This window comes from Hermetia illucens, chromosome 3, assembly GCF_905115235.1.
Source record: "Hermetia illucens chromosome 3, iHerIll2.2.curated.20191125, whole genome shotgun sequence".
In the NCBI taxonomy this organism is placed as follows: Eukaryota; Metazoa; Arthropoda; class Insecta; order Diptera; family Stratiomyidae; genus Hermetia; species Hermetia illucens.
In genome coordinates, this window is record NC_051851.1 from 79,398,751 (window position 1) to 79,418,748 (window position 19,998).

The 19,998-nt window shown below is 41.8% G+C and overlaps 1 protein-coding gene across 1 annotated transcript in view; it reads left to right on the forward strand.

Moving 5' to 3' along the window:
- Positions 1 to 1,836: 1,836 nt before the first annotated feature.
- Positions 1,837 to 19,998, forward strand: part of LOC119651573 (myogenic-determination protein) — a 113,321-nt gene continuing 95,159 nt past the window's right edge. The window contains exon 1 of the mRNA XM_038055208.1: positions 1,837 to 2,587. Within this exon, the coding sequence (XP_037911136.1) occupies positions 2,234 to 2,587 (354 nt within the window). The 5' untranslated portion in view covers positions 1,837 to 2,233. The remainder of the gene's footprint in view (positions 2,588 to 19,998) is intronic.

Below are 19,998 nucleotides of genomic sequence, written 5' to 3' on the forward strand. Positions count from 1 at the left end.
ATACGACATGGAGTCATACATTCATTGGGCGCGCCAAAGGGATGAGTGCCTAAAGAGCTGGTGAGCTTGCAAAGACAATCCTAGTTTTAAAAGTTGTTCAGGTGGGGATACCAAAAAAGAAGCTAAGATATTACGCAGTTTCTCATCAGGTGCGAATGTTGTTACAGGTAGCATTTTCTCGACAAGTCTTAGATCCGCTAGCACAATGGAGGACCTATTATAATACGTGTTATTACATTGCACCAGATTAGTATAGTTGGAGAAATGCTCAAGATAGAGGAACGTTGGGTTGCAATTTTCTTCGCAATTACAACTATACGGAAAAATTTGGGGAAGCGAACACGAGCGAAATTCAAAAAGTTAACATCGCGAAGTACTACCTTAATGATGAATTTGTAAAATCGATAAAGGTCCAGCTTCTCGTCTTTTTCTGAGGAACCAATATTTGTCTTTTTGGAGCCCTAATAAATCACATCCCCCCATTTGTATACAAAAAACTATCAAAACAGCAAAGAAATGAAAGAGGAAGTTATTTGATCGGTTTTTTGGAGATTTTTCCAGTGCAGATCATCAATTCAATTCTAGTCTGCCCTGTCCCAAGCTAACAAATGGATGGAATGACGTCCATTCTCATCCAGTACACCAAATAATTTGAAAGTCAAAACTATCCCTGATTTCACTGGCGTCCTGGTCATATCATGCTTTAATTTTTACACCAAATGCCCTAAAAATAACTCGTGGAAATATTTAATCCCATGGCAAAAACGTCCAAAACACATCTAGTCACGTAAAGATATGTCGGGGAAAGTAATAAAAGCCAAAAAAGATAGAAGTTTACGATTCGCTGTGACCTGATGTCATAAAACTCGCAATTAGTTACAGATCATTTCAAGAGCGATGTCCTTCTTGTTACGCGATCTAAGCTGCCGTAATCTCGTCACGCTGCTTCAATTCTGATCATAAATCGCATAAATTTCTTCAGTTAAAGTAGCATTGAGAAACGCCCGCTATGTTGTTCGTGTTGCCATTCCTCCTCCGGTATTCTGGGAATTGGAAATATGTGGCAGTCTTAAGAAAGTAGTACTTATCACCCTCTCCATCGATTTGGAGATTTCAACATAAGGAGGGAGCCCCGACGCAAAAGATTTGATTAACCGGCACTCGGTACTCCGAAAGGACATACATTTTCCACCTAAACTGCACAGTTTTGTGTTTTGACAAACGTTTCAAGCTGACTAAAGGGCATCTGTATCTGGAAAGAGGTTTGAAAAGCTTTTCTCTCATGGCAGCTCTGCCCACCATACTTTCATTCCAAGTTATGCTTTCCTATTTCCTGCGTATTCATCTTTTCAGAAAAAGAAAGTTTTAAAATATCACATCAAACTAGTGAATAAATCAATTTACAAAAATATGAATATCTTGATTAGCGCACTTGGCGGAAGGCACGAACCACGATCGCCCCCGTTAACGCAACATTAACACCAGGCTACCCTTCGTTCATCCTCAAGAGTCCTCCCAGAGCGTAATGCACTTCAAGGAATGGGCGGGGTTTCGAATATGCTCGGGCCAGCCCCAATCTGTGTATTTACACTTATGAGTGATTAAAAATAGCATAAACAAAGTGTCACTGAAGAGAAAATTCAACCCCGGCGTGTGTTTTCCTCTTTTCTCATATGCCCGCGACAGAATTTTGTCACCCATATGGTCGCCTAAGAGCCAGCCTAAGATCATCAGCGGCCAATAGATATTTTCTCGGGGATTTGACAATAGTTTAAGGGTGCTTGTGTGACGAAAGATACTTGTGACTTGAAGATACATATCTGCCTTGACTTTTTCTGAACATTCATTCAGTCGGAGAATATCGAACGGTTGGGTGAAGTGGATTCTCGCGAAATTCGGTCGGGATACTTTGTGAATTGGAATGTTATGTTGAGTTTCGTAAATTTTTGTGTTTTCTGTCGAATTTGGCTGAACGATGTAAAGTTTCCCCTAGAACTTTGTGTTACTTCTCAGCTAAGGACTTTCATGATTTTGGATGATTCAAAATAGAATAGTTTTGAACTATGGAAAAGGTGGTGAATTAGTTTAGAAGTGAAATTATTGTCGATGTCAGCTTGAAGTGCGCCACTAGCTTAGTTTGTGTAGAAAATCGTATAAGTTTTACAATAAAATTCGGTCTAGAACGAGTGACTAAAAACTGTGTCAGCGAGTGTAAAATTCCAGGAAGCGCAACATGACAAAGTACAACGGAAAAAATGTCCTTGCGAACGTCCAAAAATCATCATTCAAATCGGATTACCATTTACATCAACAGCAGGTTGCCGAGCTTTACCGACGGTTTGATCACCAATTTGATGTGAATAGCATGAGTCCTGATAACAAGAATAACTTAGCCCAGTCGCCACTTTTAACGGATTACGACGACACTAGCATGAGTTCGGAGGAGCATGTATTGGCTCCTCTGAGTTGTTCGGCAGGTCAAACGAGACCCTGTTTAACGTGGGCATGTAAGGCATGTAAGAAAAAGAGTGTCGCAATCGATAGGAGAAAAGCAGCTACGTTACGTGAAAGGAGAAGACTGAGAAAGGTGGGTTTTGAATTAATATTGTATGCATGGATGTGTACACGGCGAGACAAAATGGATAAATATTATAAATGTTAGTATTATATGAAAACCCATTTATGTGTATTTTTCTTAATAAATAATCCTTAATTTTTCATATACATACATTTTGAATAAATAGAATCCTTAAATTAAACTCCAAAAGTAAATACTTCTAGGACGCTTCTGGTCTAGGCTCATCCGGGAAACCGAAGCTTGACACTTCAGGGATAAAAGGTTTTGTGTTTCCCTATGTGAGGAGCATAACATATTGAGATATTGAAATCGCTCAGTTCTGGGCAGGTTACTGCCATTGCCGGAACTCAGCGATTTAAATATCTCGAGTCAATGCTATCAGCTAATGGAGAACTGCCTAATGAAATTGTTTCACGCATTAACGCCAACTGGATGAACTGGCATTCCCCAACTGGTGTTCTTTGTGATCGACGTATCAGCACACGTCACAAATCTAAAATTTACTGCAATGTCGTCCGTCTGCCGCTCTCTATAGTTCTGAGTGTTGGCCGATTATAAAGGACAATGAACGGCGTCTTGCGGTAATGGGGACGAAGATATTGAATGACACGTTTTGACCACGTCTGAAATGATAATATCCGATCCGATCGTTGTGGGTTTGCACCGATCGTGGAAGAACTGCGAGAGAGACGTTTTCGATTCACGCGAACGAGAATTCAAAGTCAAGAGGTCCAAACACCGAAATCAATGGTAATCAAACAAAAAGCCGGTCAAAACAATGGTGGCTAGATACACTGGATGGGGATTCAAAGGTCTTACGATTACATCTTGATAAGACATTTGATAAAATAAAATGATGCAACCGATCACGACGAGCCAACCCTGCTTGTGAACCTCTCCCCACTCTAAATCTCAACGTTTCTGGGAAAAGTGCGTGTGACAGACAGACAGACAGACACACATACAGACAGGCAGAACTATACTGAACCGATTTTAATAAGGTTTTGTTTTACACAAAACCTTAAAAAATGGCCTTCACACTAGATGATTCCCTTGAGCTACTTTTTTTTGTTTTAAATTCCAAAAGGAGCAGCACAATAGTTTTCAAACTTACTCTATATTATGTTGAATAAGTTTCTCAGTGGGTTTGTTTTCGATTTTTTACTAGTTTAAAAATCGAATTGATTGTGCTGCAACCAGTTTGTATTAAATTTTGCGATATAACATGATTTGTATAAGTGATCTGACCCAGCATTCATTAAATGAGTGGTTTCTAGAAATGAGAGGTGGAGTTACGAGTACGAAAAACGCCTGGAGAATCGGATAAAGCGCCGACGAATGTATAACTATCGACTAGAAAAGGATTCCTTTGAAATAGATAAAAGCGATTCTGATGAATAATGTATATAAAATTTTCTGAGTAAGTTCTAGGAACTTTTTGATCAACAAAAATAGCAAAGATTCTTGCAAGCTTAACATGAAAATAAAGAAGCCACTCTAATTCCGCCGTTATACATTAAATATAAATGAGACAGGTACATTGACGGATACAACACGCAGGCATAATTAATAATTTATAATACAAGACAGAAAGGGACACCCGCGGAATGAATGTTATTTTGTATTAAGAAAATGCAGCTATATCGCTCCAACATCAAATATAAAAAAGGGCTAGGGAGAATTAGATTGTTCTTGAATGGAATTTTAATATTTCACCCGAATGCCAATTACGCTCGTTAATTATGACGTCAGCATCTTATTTGTATGGCTTAGGATGCGCGGATTAGCACGAAATTGATAAGTTTGAACTTCTATAACTTTGACATTAATAATTTTCATGGAACTTGGCATGTGTATGCACGAGACTGTCCTCTATGTCGGTGCAAAATTTAGTAGACCTAGGATTTAGTCAATTTCTAATAGTTGATAATATACTATTAGTAAATTTATTTGAGCAGATACCGGAATGGGACACCTCTCGAAGATTAGATTTCACATAAGTGTGTTACACAAAACCTTAAAAAGGGCTGCAGATAAATAGATTCTTCATAAATGCGACTTTAATATTTCACGCGAATGTCAATTATTTCGGGTAATTATGACGTCAGCATCTGATTTGCATGGCATGGCAGTAAATTCGCGCGAAATTGCTAAGTTTGAAATGCTATAACTTTGGCGTTAATTGCCAGATTTCCACGAAATTTAGCACGTATATACGAAATACTGTTCTCTATGCTGGTACAAAATTCGAAAGTCCGAAGATGAATTTAAAGGGGGTTCTTCAGTAAATTTCTAAAAAGTGGTAATATACTATTAGTAAGTTTATTTGAACAGATATCGGAATGGGACATATTTTGAGGCCTAGATCTCATCTAAGCGGACCGCCCTGATTTTTTTTGGATTTTTAGGTTGGGAGTTCTCGAAAATGAGTCCTGTCTCACTTTAAGTGCGTACATTTTGACTCCTTACTCACGCGCTTCGCACTCCATGCCAAAACTATTGTCACTTCGAAAAGTACTAATCAAGCCCCCCTTTAAACTCCACCTTAATTTATGCCACTTATGCGTGGGATTTCATAGTTCCCATCTGTCCGCCAAATTTCGTTCGGATCGGTTTAACCGTTTTGGAGAAAAATGCGTGTGACAGACAGACATTGAATCGATTTTAATAAGGTTTTGTTTTACACAGAACCTTAAAAACGATCTTGAGAAACTGTTCCTCAAATACTGACATATGTATGTAGGCTTGCTTGATCTATTAAATGCATTTGCGACAGGTGAACTATAGGATATGCAACTTTTGTAATACCTAGTGTACCCACTAAAAATTTCCTTCTCCTCTCACTTTAATCATGGGACTGTCATGTGGTATTACGCTACGTAACTGAATCTTGTTCTTATATTAACTTTCCGGTTGTTCCAATTTGACGAACCTCGGGCATTGAAATAATTGAATTGCGTCTTCTGCACTCGAGCACTTCGGGCGGGCAACATGGTGAACCTTCATTCCCGATAACCTCCTACTTTGCCGTAGCGTCACTGAATTCATCTCGAAATATCCCAAGGTGGGTTTTTCTGACTCACTTCGCCTCCCCTGCCACTTAGCGATAATTTAACTCCGTGCGAACTGCCGTCGGCCCGCAAAAATTCCCTAACGGCATATGCTCACTCATAAGGAAGTGGTTCTCCTTTCACCAGAATATCAATTGGAATCAGCCTTACCATTACGCAGGCCGCTTTATCAGACATTGTACGATAAGCTCAACATGTTCGGAGTACATACATGATATACAACTTTTTCGTCTGTTTACTTTCTTTTCCAGTACATCTGCCCATTCTGGGGCTGTATATTGTGAAATTGAGCTGACCTCATTTCAAATAAGGAGGCGATGGACCAGCCTTGGAACACCTATGTGCTCCTGTGTTAACATATATACCTTGGTTACTGCGCATTTCACAAGTAATTTGAAATTGAACCTCTGGTCGATTATTATGCGTAAGTAAGTCAGGCTGGAAATGTATGGTTTGTGTTCGAAATTCAATCTATGTAGATATGTACCTTCTCAATTTAGTGATGAGTACTACCGACTTCGTCTCTAGTGTCTCTCAACCAGGCTACTCATAAATCTTAAGTCTTTTTGAGGAAGCAAGTAACAACTGTCAATCCAATATTGACTCCGAAGCGTCAGTACTCCGCTGAACATAATTATCGATGAGAGACGAACCATTTTGAGTCGCCGCGTGTGGTTCGAAATGATTTCAGGCCTTCTTTCAAATTGTAGCACAGAATCCTATTTATTAAAAAGTCGCCAATAATCCGCACTAGAAACTTCGCCTAATTTGTTTAGCGCCGCTTATATGTTGCTCCAACGGGCGGAATTGAAGACATTCTTTGCATCGAGTGTTACATTCTTCGAGCGCGTTTTTAGCCACCAGGTTAACTGTCGTCTTTCGAAATCTCTGTTTCTCAGAGGAACCGCTTTCCTTTTCATCATCATCAACGGCGCAACAACCGGTATCCGGTCTAGGCCTGCCTTAATAAGGAACTCCAGACATCCCGGTTTTGCGCCGAGGTCCACCAATTCGATATCCCTAAAAGCTGTCTGGCGTCCTGGCCCACGCCATCGCTCCATCTTAGGCAGGGTCTGCCTCGTCTTCTTTTCCTACCATAGATATTGCCCTTATAGACTTTCCGGGTGGGATCATCTTCATCCATACGGATTAAGTGACCCGCCCACCGTAACCTATTGAGCCGGATTTTATCCACAACCGGACGGTCATGGTATCGCTCATAGATTTCGTCATTGTGTAGGCTACGGAATCGTCCATCCTCATGTAGGGGGCCAAAAATTCTTCGGAGGATTCTTCTCTCGAACGCGGCCAAGAGTTCGCAATTTTTCTTGCTAAGAACCCAAGTTTCCGAGGAATACATGAGGACTGGCAAGATCATAGTCTTGTACAGTAAGAGCTTTGACCCTATGGTGAGACGTTTCGAGCGGAACAGTCTTTGTAAGCTGAAGTAGGCTCTGTTGGCTGACAACAACCGTGCGCGGATTTCATCATCGTAGTTGTTATCGGTTGTGATTTTCGACCCTAGATAGGAGAAATTGTCAACGGTCTCAAAGTTGTATTCCCCTATCCTTATTCTTGTTCGTGCTTGTGTTTGACCAGTGCGGTTTGATGTTGTTGGTTGATTCGTCTTCGGTGCTGACGTTGCCACCATGTATTTTGTCTTGCCTTCATTGATGTGCAGCCCAAGATCTCGCGCCGCCTGCTCGATCTGGATGAAGGCAGCTGTTACAGATTAGCCAGTTTTATATAGAGGATATACTGTAAAACGAAGGATTACTGAGAGCTTTGTTTAGCTTCAAGATAACCTTCTGCTTCTTCCACTTTATTGGAAATGCTCCTTCTTTAAATTTGGCGCGAGATTGACTACTAAAGCTGCTGGTTATTTTCCTTCGGAGCTTCTGGGAGCACTAGTGCCTTCGTTGTTGATTTGAACTCCTTCATCGTAAAACTTCGTACCGCACAACAACCATAGGTGGAAATACCACCTATTTTCACTATGGTGAAACCACTCTCGGGGATCTTCGTTATTTCGTCTATGGCTCCATTTCGTCGATTTTAATTTCAAGTACGCTCTGGGAGAACAAGTTCTGGTCCGCTTCAGTTTTGATTGTAAGGATCACATTTCCCTTTAGTATTGATTCCGTTTCTAAACACCGAACATGTGCTGGTGCCTGTGATGTGTGCCCTATCCATGTCAATCGTTTGCCTGCTTTGGCTTTCCCAAAAATCCTTAGGTATGTCATATTTTCTTCCACATGTATCAAATCTGCCGTGTGCGCTAGTGTAGCTCTTCATTATGTGTCCATATTCCAAACACCGGAAGCATCTTTCCAGATATCTACTCTCGTTGTCAGCAGACAACTGAACCGGACTTTGTTATCCCTTTTCGCCATCAACTCAATTTATGTGGTGCCATACCCCTTCTTTAGCCATAGAATATGTATCTCCCGCACTGACTGTATTCATAGCTGAAACCGTAAAGATTGACGAAGTTAGTAATCTCGTCCAAGCCCTAGTATTCAATGGCTGCTCAAGACTTTCTGTTCTGTCAGGTATATTTTACGCTGTTGCATCTATAAGACGGCAGGCTGGTGATTATTCCGCTTCATTGCTGCCCGTATCTAAGTTTAATCCATTGCCCTCTAGTTCCAGTAAGATTGCCAGGCTGTCTTGCACATCCAGTTTCCTGTTGTTTCCAGATTCTTTAACTGCGTACGTGTCCTTTATAATCCTTCCACTATCATCACTTTCAGCGATGCATTCTTCCTTTTCTTGTTCCTAATCATTTCCACTTCTCTCGCGTACTCACCCGAACGTACCTTTAGTTTATCCTATATAACTCTTCTCACACGTTAGTTTATCATATATATAACTCTTTTCACACATTACTCTTTATATTTCACTAGATTCGTGTTTCAATTTTAGGTCTTTAGGCTACCCTGACCTAGTTTTGATTTGATGTGCCCTACTCGATAGCATCGTGTCAATACACAACCCTTTCATCATTCTTTTAAGTTCTGACGAAGCTTCTGAGTGCATGACCTCTATTCTTAATTTCATTTTCACGGCAATTATGTGAGAATTTTTCTTAGTAGTGACTCCTACAAATAAAGAAGCGCCTCCTTCGCCAGAATGCTGAGAAACAAGGCCTTCAAGTCGAATGACACCAGCCGTTTGTTCGGTGACGTATAAATCCACACCCTTTACTTTCCTGATGAGATCCTCTAAAGATATCTACTAGACACGTCATGCAAATTATTGAAGAATTTTCATAGTGAGTGATATTAAATCCAGCTGATTTCGCTGGTTATCATAAAAGTTCATTATTATTAACTATAATATTTGATCAAATGTGGAGTACATACTGATGGAAGATCCTTCATTAAGTTATTGTTTCCAGCTACCCTGGCACTAGCATCAGCAGTTAATCTCGTTTTATTCCAAAGATCAGCTTCCGGTTTCGAAAGTGCTTACCATGTTTTTTCATCATCATCATCATACTTCGGAAAATTCTGGTCTCGAACGCTGCTTAGAGTTCTATGGTTTTGGGTTGAATGCTATGTATTTGGCTTTTTGTTCATCATCATCATCAGTGGCGAAGTAATCCGTATCCGGTCTAGACCTGCCTCAGTAAGGAAATCCAGATATCCTGGCTTTGCGCCGAAGTTCACCAATTCGATACCCCGACGTCATCACTTCACCTGAGGCAGGGTCTGCCAAGTTTTCTTTTTCTACCATTGATATAGCCCTTATAGACTTTTCGGGCTGGATCATCCTCACATATACGGATTGGGTGATCCGTCTGCTGCAACCTGTTGAGCCGGATTTTATCCACAACCAGGCGGTAATATCGCTCATAGATTTCGTCGCTATAGAGGCTCCATGTTCGATCTGGATGAAGGTAGACTGTACATCTCAGGTTGTTCTTTCTATAATGTCAATATCGTCAGCAGAGGCCAGCAGTTGGGTGGACTTGAAGAGAATGGTGCCTCTTGTATTAACATTTGCATCACGAATCACCTTTTCCAGGGCCAGGTCTTAGACCGTTGTTGATTTTGAATAGTCTCGAGAGTGAGCCTGGCGCTTTTACTTAACGTCGCACACTAGGCAGGGTGAGCGTAGTCAGTCTTATCAATTTAGTCAGGATACCGAATTCCTTCATGGCTGCGTACAGCTTTACCTTTATGCTATCACAGACGGCTTTACAGTAGATGAAAAGATGGTGCATATTCCAACAGTTTTTCCATCGCTTGCTGCATGGAGAAAATTTTATCTACAATCGTTCATAGATTTCGTCGTTATGTAATCCACGGAATCGTCCATCCTCTTGTAGGGAGCCAAAAATTCTTCGGAGGATTCTTCTCTCGAACGCGGCCAAGAGTTCGCAATTCTGCTTGCTAAGAACCCCAGTCTACGAGGAATACATGAGGACTAGAAAGATCATTGTCTTGTACAGTAAGAGCTTTGACCCTATGGTGGGACGTTTCTAACGGAACAGTTTTTGTAAGCTGAAATAGGCTGTGTTGGCTGAAAACAACCGTGCGCGGATTTCATCACCGTAACTGTTATCGGTTGTGATTTTCGACCCTAGATAGGAGAAGTTATCAATGGTCTCAAAGTTGTATTCTCCTATCCTTATTCTTCCTATTTGACCAGTATGGCTTGATGTTGTTGGTTGGTTGGCTTCCGGTGCTAACTTTGCCACCATATACTTTGTCTTGCCTTCATTGATGTGCAGCCCAAGATCTCGCGCCGATAGCCGCCTGCTCGATCTGGATGAAGGCAGTTTGTACGTGGGTAGTTCTTTCCTTGATGTTGTTATCGTCGGCATAGGCCAGTAGTTGGGTGGACTTGCATTTAACTCAGCATCACGGCTTCCCCTTGTCGTGGACCGTTGTTGATGTCGAATGGTCTTGAGAGTGATCCTGCTTTTATCTGGCCTCGCACATTGGTTAGGGTCAGCCTAGTCAGTCTTATATGTTTCATTATTATACCGAATTTTCTCTTGGCCGTGTACAGTTTTACCCTGGCTATGCTATCATAGGTGGCTTTAAAGTCGATGAATAGATGATGCAACTGGTGTCCATATTCCAACATTTTTCCATCGCTTGCCGCAGAGAGAAAATCTGATCTGTTGCTGGTTTGCCTGGAGTGAAGCCTCTTTGGTATGGGCCAATGATGTTCTGGGCATATAGGGCTATCCGGCCTAGCATGGGGTAGTATGGGGCTTCTCGCCCACAGGAAATATGTGCTTTATTTCCCGATCACTTTCGAAATACTTTTCGCCTACCTCTTATCCTATCGTCCACCGAGTCTGCGAGTACGGTCCCGGAATCCATCATCGATGGAGTACTTGTGAGCTGTGAGCAGATTCGCAAAGCTGTTAATAAAGCAAAGGTCCCAGCCCGGACTTAATCCCCCCTTACTTTTTGGTTCAGTGCTCTGAACAATTGATGACTTCTCTGTACATGATTTTTAACAAACCGCTCTCGAGAGGCATTCTCCCGCCCTCATGGAAATCTTCTCATCTCACGTCTACAAGAGTGACGACAGGAGGCCTGTTGGAAATTATAGACGAATTACTATATTGTCAGCAATCCCTAAACTTTTCTAGAGGCTTGTCTGTGATAAACTCACTCCTATCATCGTCCCACTTGTCAATGAACAACAACATTGGTTTAGAAAAAGTAGGTCGGTTTCCACAAATTTAACTATCCTAGTTTTTGACGTCCTCTGTGAACTAGAAAAAAGAAGCCGATTTGGCGCTGTCTACACGGGATTCAGTAAGGCTGTTGACCGGGTCGATCATCAAGTTTTATTGGGCAAATTACGTGACTTTGGTATATCTGGCTTCTTACTCCGTTGGTTTCAATCCTACTTTCTTGATAGAACTTAGTCTATCAAATTTTCAGGGTATTTATTTAAAAAAGTTCTCATGTCTTCTGCAATGTCGCAAGGTAATCACTTAGGTTCTCTCTCTTGTTAACATCTTCACTTCTGATTTATCTCACGCATTACCGGACATTCCTCATCTGTTCCATGCTGAGGATCTGAAAATGAATCATATCATCAATCAATCCGACGCAAACTTTCTTCAATAAAAGTTACAATCTCTTGAGCGCTAGTATATCCACAATAAGCTCCACCCTAATGCTCACAAATGCAATGCGATAAATTTCACACGGAAGATTTTAACTGCAGCTCATCCCTACTTTATAAGCAGGGATGAGTTGAAGAAGGTGGATCACATCATTGACCTTGGTATAGTTCTATGTAGATAGCAAAATATGCTTCGATATTTAGCATAACAGAATTCTATCCACGATCAATAAATAACAATATTTGGGTCATCAAGTGATCATGTGTGACATTTGTGCGCCCACTGCTTGAAGATGCTTGCATTATCCGTAACTCAGTCTTCGAGCTAGCATAGCGATAGGATCGTATCTATCTAAAAACAACTTCTGCTTTTTGCCTTGCGAAACCGCTATCACACGCATGATGTTCAGAGTCTTATACATTATAATACAGGCTGGATCTCTTATTCTTCTATCTTCTAGAGATGCAGTATATGTTGATGCTTTTTCCTCTAAGAACACCCTTAAGGACCAACCGAAACGTACCCGGCATACATTTTTCCTCAAGGAATATCGGTCGTGGTACCGTTCATCAATTTCATCGTTATAGAGGCTACGGAATCGTCATGTAGGAGCCAAAACTTCTTCGCAGGATTCTTTTCTCGAACGCGCCAACAGTTCGCAATTTTTCTTGCTAAGAACCCAAGTCTCCGAGGAATACATGAGGACTGGAAAGACAATTATCTTGTAGGGTAAGAGCTTTGACCGTGTGGTGAGACGTTTCGAGCAGAACAGTTTTTGTAAGCTGAAATAGGTTCTACTGACTGCCAACAACCGTGTATGCTGTAGCTGTTATCGGTTGTGATTTTCGACCCTAGATAGGAGAAATTATCAACGCCCAGAAAATTGTATCTTAATTATTCTCGATTGACCAGTACCATTTGATGTTGTTGGTTTTTGCTGCTGACGTTGCCACCATGTATTTCGTCTTGCCTTCATTGATGTGCAGCCCAAGATCTTTCGTCGCCTACTCGATCTGGATGAAGGCAGTTCGCACGTCTCGGGTCGTTCTTGCCATGATGCGATATCGTCAGCATAGGCTAGCAGTCTGGTGGCCTCAGAGAGGATCGCGCTTCTCGAATTTACCTCAGCATCATGATAGGGCATCCCCTATCGTTGTTGATGTCGAATGATCTCGAGAGTAATCCTGCTGCTTCTATTTGGGCTAGCACATTGGTCAGGGTCATCCTAGTCAATCTTATCAATTTCATCGTTCCGAATTTTCTCTGGCTATACTATCCTAACCGGCCTTAAAATCGATGAAAAGATGGTGCAACTGATGTCCATATTCTAACAGTTTTCCCATCGCTTGCCGCATAGAGAAAATCTGATCTTGCTTGAAGCCTCTTTGGTAGCAATATAGCGGAGAATATCTTGTAGATGGTACTCAGCAACATGATTCCACTATAATTGCTGCACTGTGTGATATCTCCCTTTTTATGTATGGGGCAGATAATGGCGTTGCCAGTCGTCAGGCATTGGTTCGCTGTCCCACACCTTGAGCATAAGTTGATGAACCATTTAGTGTAATTGGTTACCTCCATATTTAACCAGTATAATGTAAAAAATGTAATTCCATCGGCTCCTGGAGACAGATGAATTGCACGGACTGTTTCGTCTATACTTGGTGGTGGCAGTAATTGTCCGTCGTCTTCAATTGGTGGGACCTCTAACTCGTCGATATTTTGTTTGTTGAGCAGTTCATCAAAATACCAGACCCATGCTCTCCCTGTACCTTTCGAGTTCAAAGGCCTGTTGGTTCTCGTTCCATTTTCTGTCTGTGAAGGTGCTTCTCCGCTCGCCGGAGTTCGTAATAAGTTTCCGCGCGTGACAATGTTCTTTGAGATTACAACATTACTCGGTATGCAGCATTCTTCCGTTCCATAACTTATATTCGACGACTATTGCGGCATCCGTTTCGCCCATATATGTGTTGCGGAGGGCTGTGGTGTGGATGGCTTCAGTGATAATTCTCAACTGATTGTCAGAGGGGATTCTAGGTGGTGCTGTTATTCAAACCCGGAGTACCATGCCAACGAGATAGTGATCCGAGTCTATATTGGTCCCCCAATATGTTGTCATGTCCGGATAGCATAGTGGTTAGAGCACAAGGTCGCGGTTCAAATCTCGCTGGTGAGGGTAGGATTTGTATCGTGATTTGACGTCGGATACCAGAGTCAAATCAGAGTAACAATCTCTAGCGAGCGCAATGCTGGCCATATTGCCTCCTACAGGGTACTTTTACCCTGAAGTATACCGTAATGGTTTTGAATGAAGTGCTCTAACACACTTCAAGGCGCCCTGATTCAATATGGATTGTTGCGCCAGCGATTATATATTGACATTCATTAAGACTGAGAGGTGGCAGCGTTCGATCAGCACGTGATTAATTTGGTTGAAAATGGTCCCGTCTGAAGAGGCCTACGTATTTTTATAGACCGCTTTCCGCGGAAAACAGGTACTTCCAACAACCACTTTATATGACATTGCTAATTAAATAATCCGTAGTCCGTTATCATTGGTATCCTTATGTAAGCTATGGGAGCGAACGTATCGCCCAAATGCGGGTTCCGTCCATACTTGGCTGTTAAAATCCCCGAGTATGATTTTGATGTCATACCTGGAACAGGCTTCGAGGGTTCGTTCTACTACCTCGTAGAAGGTATGCTTCTCCGATTCTGCAATCTCCTCTGTTGGGGCGTGAACGTTGCTGGGGTTTGTACTTCTAAATTTGCCTCGCCAACGCAGAGTGTATAGCCGTTCGTTTATGATTTCAAAGCCGATAACAACAGGTTTCGCTTTTTGGCTGACTAGGAAATCTAGTTCGAGCACATGATTTACTGGATGGCCACTATAGTAAAGTGTAGTGGCTCTTCTCCAGGAAACCGGTCCCTGTCCAATGCATCTTCTGTAATGCTGTTACATCAGCTCTATATTAGGAGAAGGTATGGGCTAGCTGCTTGGCAGCTCCACCTCTGTACATGCGCAAATCGTTATTCCGTTTTTGGGTTGTCTTTGTATTGTCAGTCCAGTCCGACACACCTTTTATGGCTTCATAATAAGTTGTTTTCCGAGTAGGGCTGTCAGCCGGGTCAGCCGTTCTGTACTAACTTCAATCGGAGGCTCATTCTGTGGCTTCATACGGGGGAGGGCCAGTTGGTAGTTTGCCCGGCTTCTCCTTTTCCACCTGCAGTTTTTCGTGAAGAAGGAAATCTAAGCGATAACGACGTGGAGAAGGAGATAAGATTTGGTAACAGAGCTGCTGCTCTTGGCTCACCAAGCGTTTCTCAATTATTGCGTTCCATCGTGGATACCAATCCATGTTTTCAACCCCCCCCCCCCCCCCTCCCCAGCCTTTACTGCCCGTTGGCCCCCATATTTTTTATTTACTATGAAACAGGCGTTTTTTACGAAGAACTGAATTTTTCCAAATTTTCCTTAAATCCACATTTTTTAACTCTGTTCAGAATTTTATAAAAAACACTAAAACGTGCTTTGGAACTCATTAAAAACTCTCGTCCATAATATATGAAATTTAGTCAAGCACACAACGTTAACATCTCCACTAAATATTTGAGGGACATAAAAATTGATTTGTGAGCTGCCACAAATTGCATACGCACTTCACCACTTAATGCTTTATTGAAATTTATCTCAGCAATCCATACTCATACGGTTTTCATCAAAATATATTTATTCCAGCAGTTCACATAATAATATACTCAATATGATTTGCAATAAATTTTCAAATTCTCTAAATAAACACAATAAATATTTATTACCTCTAAATCGCGGGAAAAACAATAAAAAAATTTCCCGATGTTCATTTATTTATTTTATTTTTCTCTTTTCAAAGTCTATTTTCATTTTGACTTTGATCAATTGGAGAATTTTTGTGCTTTAACACCGTATTCCATCAAAAATGCTTCGTGTCACAACAAAGTTTGAATGCCATTAAGAAATGTGACTGAAAGGGAATGCGTTTTAGAAGCCACCATTCATATAAATTGTGATTCGAAGATGAAAATGATAATGGTGGGTATAATGCCAGACATCAAAAGAAAAATGCTTCGGAAAATATATAATATTAACAAGATCAGGAAAAGCGTAGCTACTATAATGTCGCAAGAAATATTTACACTTAAGGTGTAAGTGCCAAAATATGTGACAACTTCCGTTTTTGTAAAAAAGGAAATTCTTAATGTGTTCAACCTTGTTGTATATAGGATCTTCTTTTTAGATATATTCCAGCAATAATTCCAAGACTGGAATTTCGTGCCCTGAGAGATTGAAGGGGATATTTACGCTTGGATACACGACTTATTTAACAAGAGGAATTGGAGTTGGACTGATGTTGAGGGACTGATTTTCCGCACCGGAAGACATTTTCAGAGTCATCCGTATTCCGCTTCGTTTATGTATCCGTAGTGTGGTGGGTTAAGGTGAAACAAAAGAGTTTGCGCCGGCAAAGAATTGTGTGTCTGAGTATCATGTTTACCAATTTGCAGCCCTTGGATTTGTTTATTCAGCGCTGCAATGAGAACAGCTTTGATTAGATCTATGGGGAAACAATGGAGGGGGAAGGCACAGAGCATTGGAAGAGTCATTGGGAGAACTGAATCCAATTTTCGCAATGCCTTCCCCATACATCTGTTTGGTAGAGGATATGATGTTATCTTGAAACGAAGGGAAAATTAGGACGAACCAGAAGAATGCGTGTCAGGATATACTGACATCTTCTACACCAAAAACAGAAAAGGGTTCTGGACCAGGAATCCACCTCTCGAACAAAAACGAGAAGTGGGCTTCGCCCTTGGGACAATACACAACGGCCTTTCAGTCTGAAGTGTATGCGATCCTAAGGGCGGCAACCTGGATGATTGACGAGCGTTTGAAGGGCAAGTGCATCACAATCTGTGGCGATAGTCAAGCTGCATTGAGGGCGTTGAGTAGTACTTTAATCGCTTCAAAAATCGTTCAAGAATGTAGAAACCGATTGAACTCTGTTTCTAGATTTAATATGGTTGAATTACTCTGGGTGTGTGGTCATTATGGTGTAGACGGAAATGAAATCTCGGATGTTTTAGCAAAAGAGGGTTCAATTTCCCCCATGCCCGGACCGAAACCATCAATTGGGGTGTCATTAGCATTGGCTGATGCTGCTATCAAAAACTGGGAACAACCTTCTCATAATGAGAGATAGCTGAGCTTTAATGCTGCTAGACACACCAAACTTTTCCTGTCAGAACCAAACAAACATACTGCAAAGTTTATCTTGTCGAAAGCAGGACGACTTGCAGAAGTATTGTGGGCATTCTGACTGGCCATAATACACTAGCTGGGCTTATGTTCAGAATAGGAATTCTCCAAGATGATACGTGTCCATCCTGTAATAACGAAGTGGAATCCACGGAACTTTTTCTATGTGGGGGCCCGCCTATGGACGCATCAGACATCAGGTTTCTGGTGCTGATGAGCTCCAACTGCAGAGGGTAACACCACATCCGCTAACGGAAGTCCTGCGATACATAAACGAATCCGGGATATTCCGTTAGACAGAAGAATCGAGTACAAAGGGCCACTATGGTCTGAGTGCTCAGAGGCTTTGCCTCTCCCCCACCTCAAACACACACACACATTCTACTTCTATTTCCATTTGGTAAGTATCACTACCGTTAATCCAAATATAAACTCCAACGAGCTTACCCACATACAATATCTTTCGTGTGTGAAGAGCGAGAAGAGAGTTGCGTAAAGGCCGCAGCTTTAAGGGATTCCCGCAAAATTAGTAGTATTGCGGTCAGATTCGGAGGTCGCTGGAAGTTGTCGGTGCCCTCACCCATGGATGACTTTTAACAAGAGGGAAGGGCATGTGATCTGCGGAGATGAACGGCCTCTGAATCGTGCTGTCACGATTTTGTACGCGCTCTCCTCTTTAAAGCATTCTCTCTTGCCCTGTTGGATGACGAGCTTGAGGGCTTTACGAACTTCCTTATACGTGCGCTCTTTTTACTCCTAATCAATTCTATCCACCGTCCTTTGAGCCGCTCTTTTGAATTGGTGGCAGCTGATAGCAGGCTGGCCAGTTCAGTATTCCACCAATAGTTGAGTTCCTGCTGGAATGAACTAGGCATGGATGCGTCATGCCTGCATTGGGCCCCATGGACTGCTCTTTCCGTAGAGACACCTGCTTTTTAAGGTGATCTAGCCATCACCTTCGTAGGCCAGAACTAAATCCAACTGCGCAAAACATCTATTAGACTGCGCCCCCTTGCGTTTGCTTCTCTGCTACCCCCCTCAAGGGCGCAAGCATTGAAGTCACCGGCCGTCAACTTTGGACTACATCCTCTTGCGTCCAGAATAAGATTGTCAAGCTTCTTCCCCAATTCGGCCACTGTCCGACTTGGTGGTGCGTAACAGCTGTACACATATTTATTTTGGCCCAAAAAAACCACTGTCTGTATGACTCCCTGCACCTTATCTGACTTATCGATCGCATGCTCATATCGCTGCTCCGCCAGCCGTATCTGTAACCCATACGCCTGCGTGATGATTTCTATAGGGTTCATTAATAATGGAAATTTCCATCTCAGATTCGTAGGTGGTCTGCTCGAGTAAATCCTGAGCGACCCTACAATGATTGAGGTTTATTTGAATAAACCTCATTTTCTCATTGAGGTCAGAGTCTTCCTAAATTCCATTCATTCATTTAGCACTGCTATCAATATTCCGGTTAGCCCATCCTTCCTTTTCTTCGCATAATAAGCATTCAGTCTCCCATTTGCACTCTTTGCACTACTGTATCGAACGGAAGGATCAATGCCGCTGGTGCATAACTTCGCGAAGTGACCAAACATGAAACATTCGAAGCACCTCTCGTAAGAAATCTGCTCTCTCAGACAACCCACCCGATTCAAACTTTTTCGCCCCCCAATAGCTTCAGCGGTGCCTCCACTGGTTATCGCAATGTGGCCGTTTGAGAATTGCCATTTCCCCAAGTGAATGGGGTGAAAGGGGGATGAAAGCCATCAGTTGTCCTCAAGCTGGATGTTTTCAGCACAAACATGAGATCACCCTTCTGAGTCCTTCCTTTTCAGTATCTCCGCTTAGGACAAATTGCCCTTGTTGGAGATCACAATTGCGTCTGGACTTGTTCTTCCCCTTTTTAAGGTTTTGTGTGAAGCAAAACCTTATTTGAATCGATTCAATGTCTGTCGGTGTGTCTGTCACACCTAATTTACTCGAAAACGGTTCAACAACACGTTCTGAATCCTTTTGCATTTAACAGGTGGAACCATTTTGCGCTGGGTTTAAGGGGAAAGCGAAAGAGGAGGTGCAATTTCGTTTTTTTTTACTGAATATTGTCATGTGGAGTATCAGATGTAAAGACTCGATTAGTACTTTTCGAAACTGACCCTATTTTTGATGCTAGGTGCAACATAGGGGAGGGACGGTTCAAAATGTGAGCCCCGAAAAGTATAACAGGACGTTATGCATCCGTGTGAAATCTAGACCTCAAAGTCCATCCCATTCCCATATCTGCTCAAATAAAGTTAATAATAGTATATTACCATATTTTAGAAATTTGTCCGAAAACCTCTCTTAAATTCATTCTAGAAGTACAAAATTTGATACCGCTATAAATAATAATAGAATGCATAGTTTCGGAAAGTTTGAAAAACATTATTGAGAACTTAGGCGATGACGGCTGGGAGCAGCGTGACCGAAGGGGCTCGCAGATATTGAGTGCTCCTTTATATAATTCGCAGAACCCAACATGACTACGAATTATATTGAGCGCATATAAAGGAGCACTCAATATCTGCGACCCGCTTCGGCTCCCAGCCGTCATCGCCTAAGTTCTCAATAATGTTTTTCATGATTCATTGACCTTCCCTCCGCTTTATCTTTTATAATGTTTGGCATTGGTATCTCAGAGTTGACGAGCTTCTCTTGAGTGGATCCTTTTCTTGGTCCTTGAGTAGCTTCTGCCGTCGCTCCTCTTGAACGCATGGGGTTGTCGTATATATAATTATGTGGGGTATTATTTGAAAGGAAAGGTCGTGTTAGTATTAGTTTTGAAGTCGGTTGCGAAACTGGGGAGTGAGGGGGCCAGAAACACTTAAATAACCCAGAAAAATCTGAAGAAAATAATGATATAATAGGCCTCGAAATACCTATACCTATAATATCTGCTCAAATAAAGCTAATA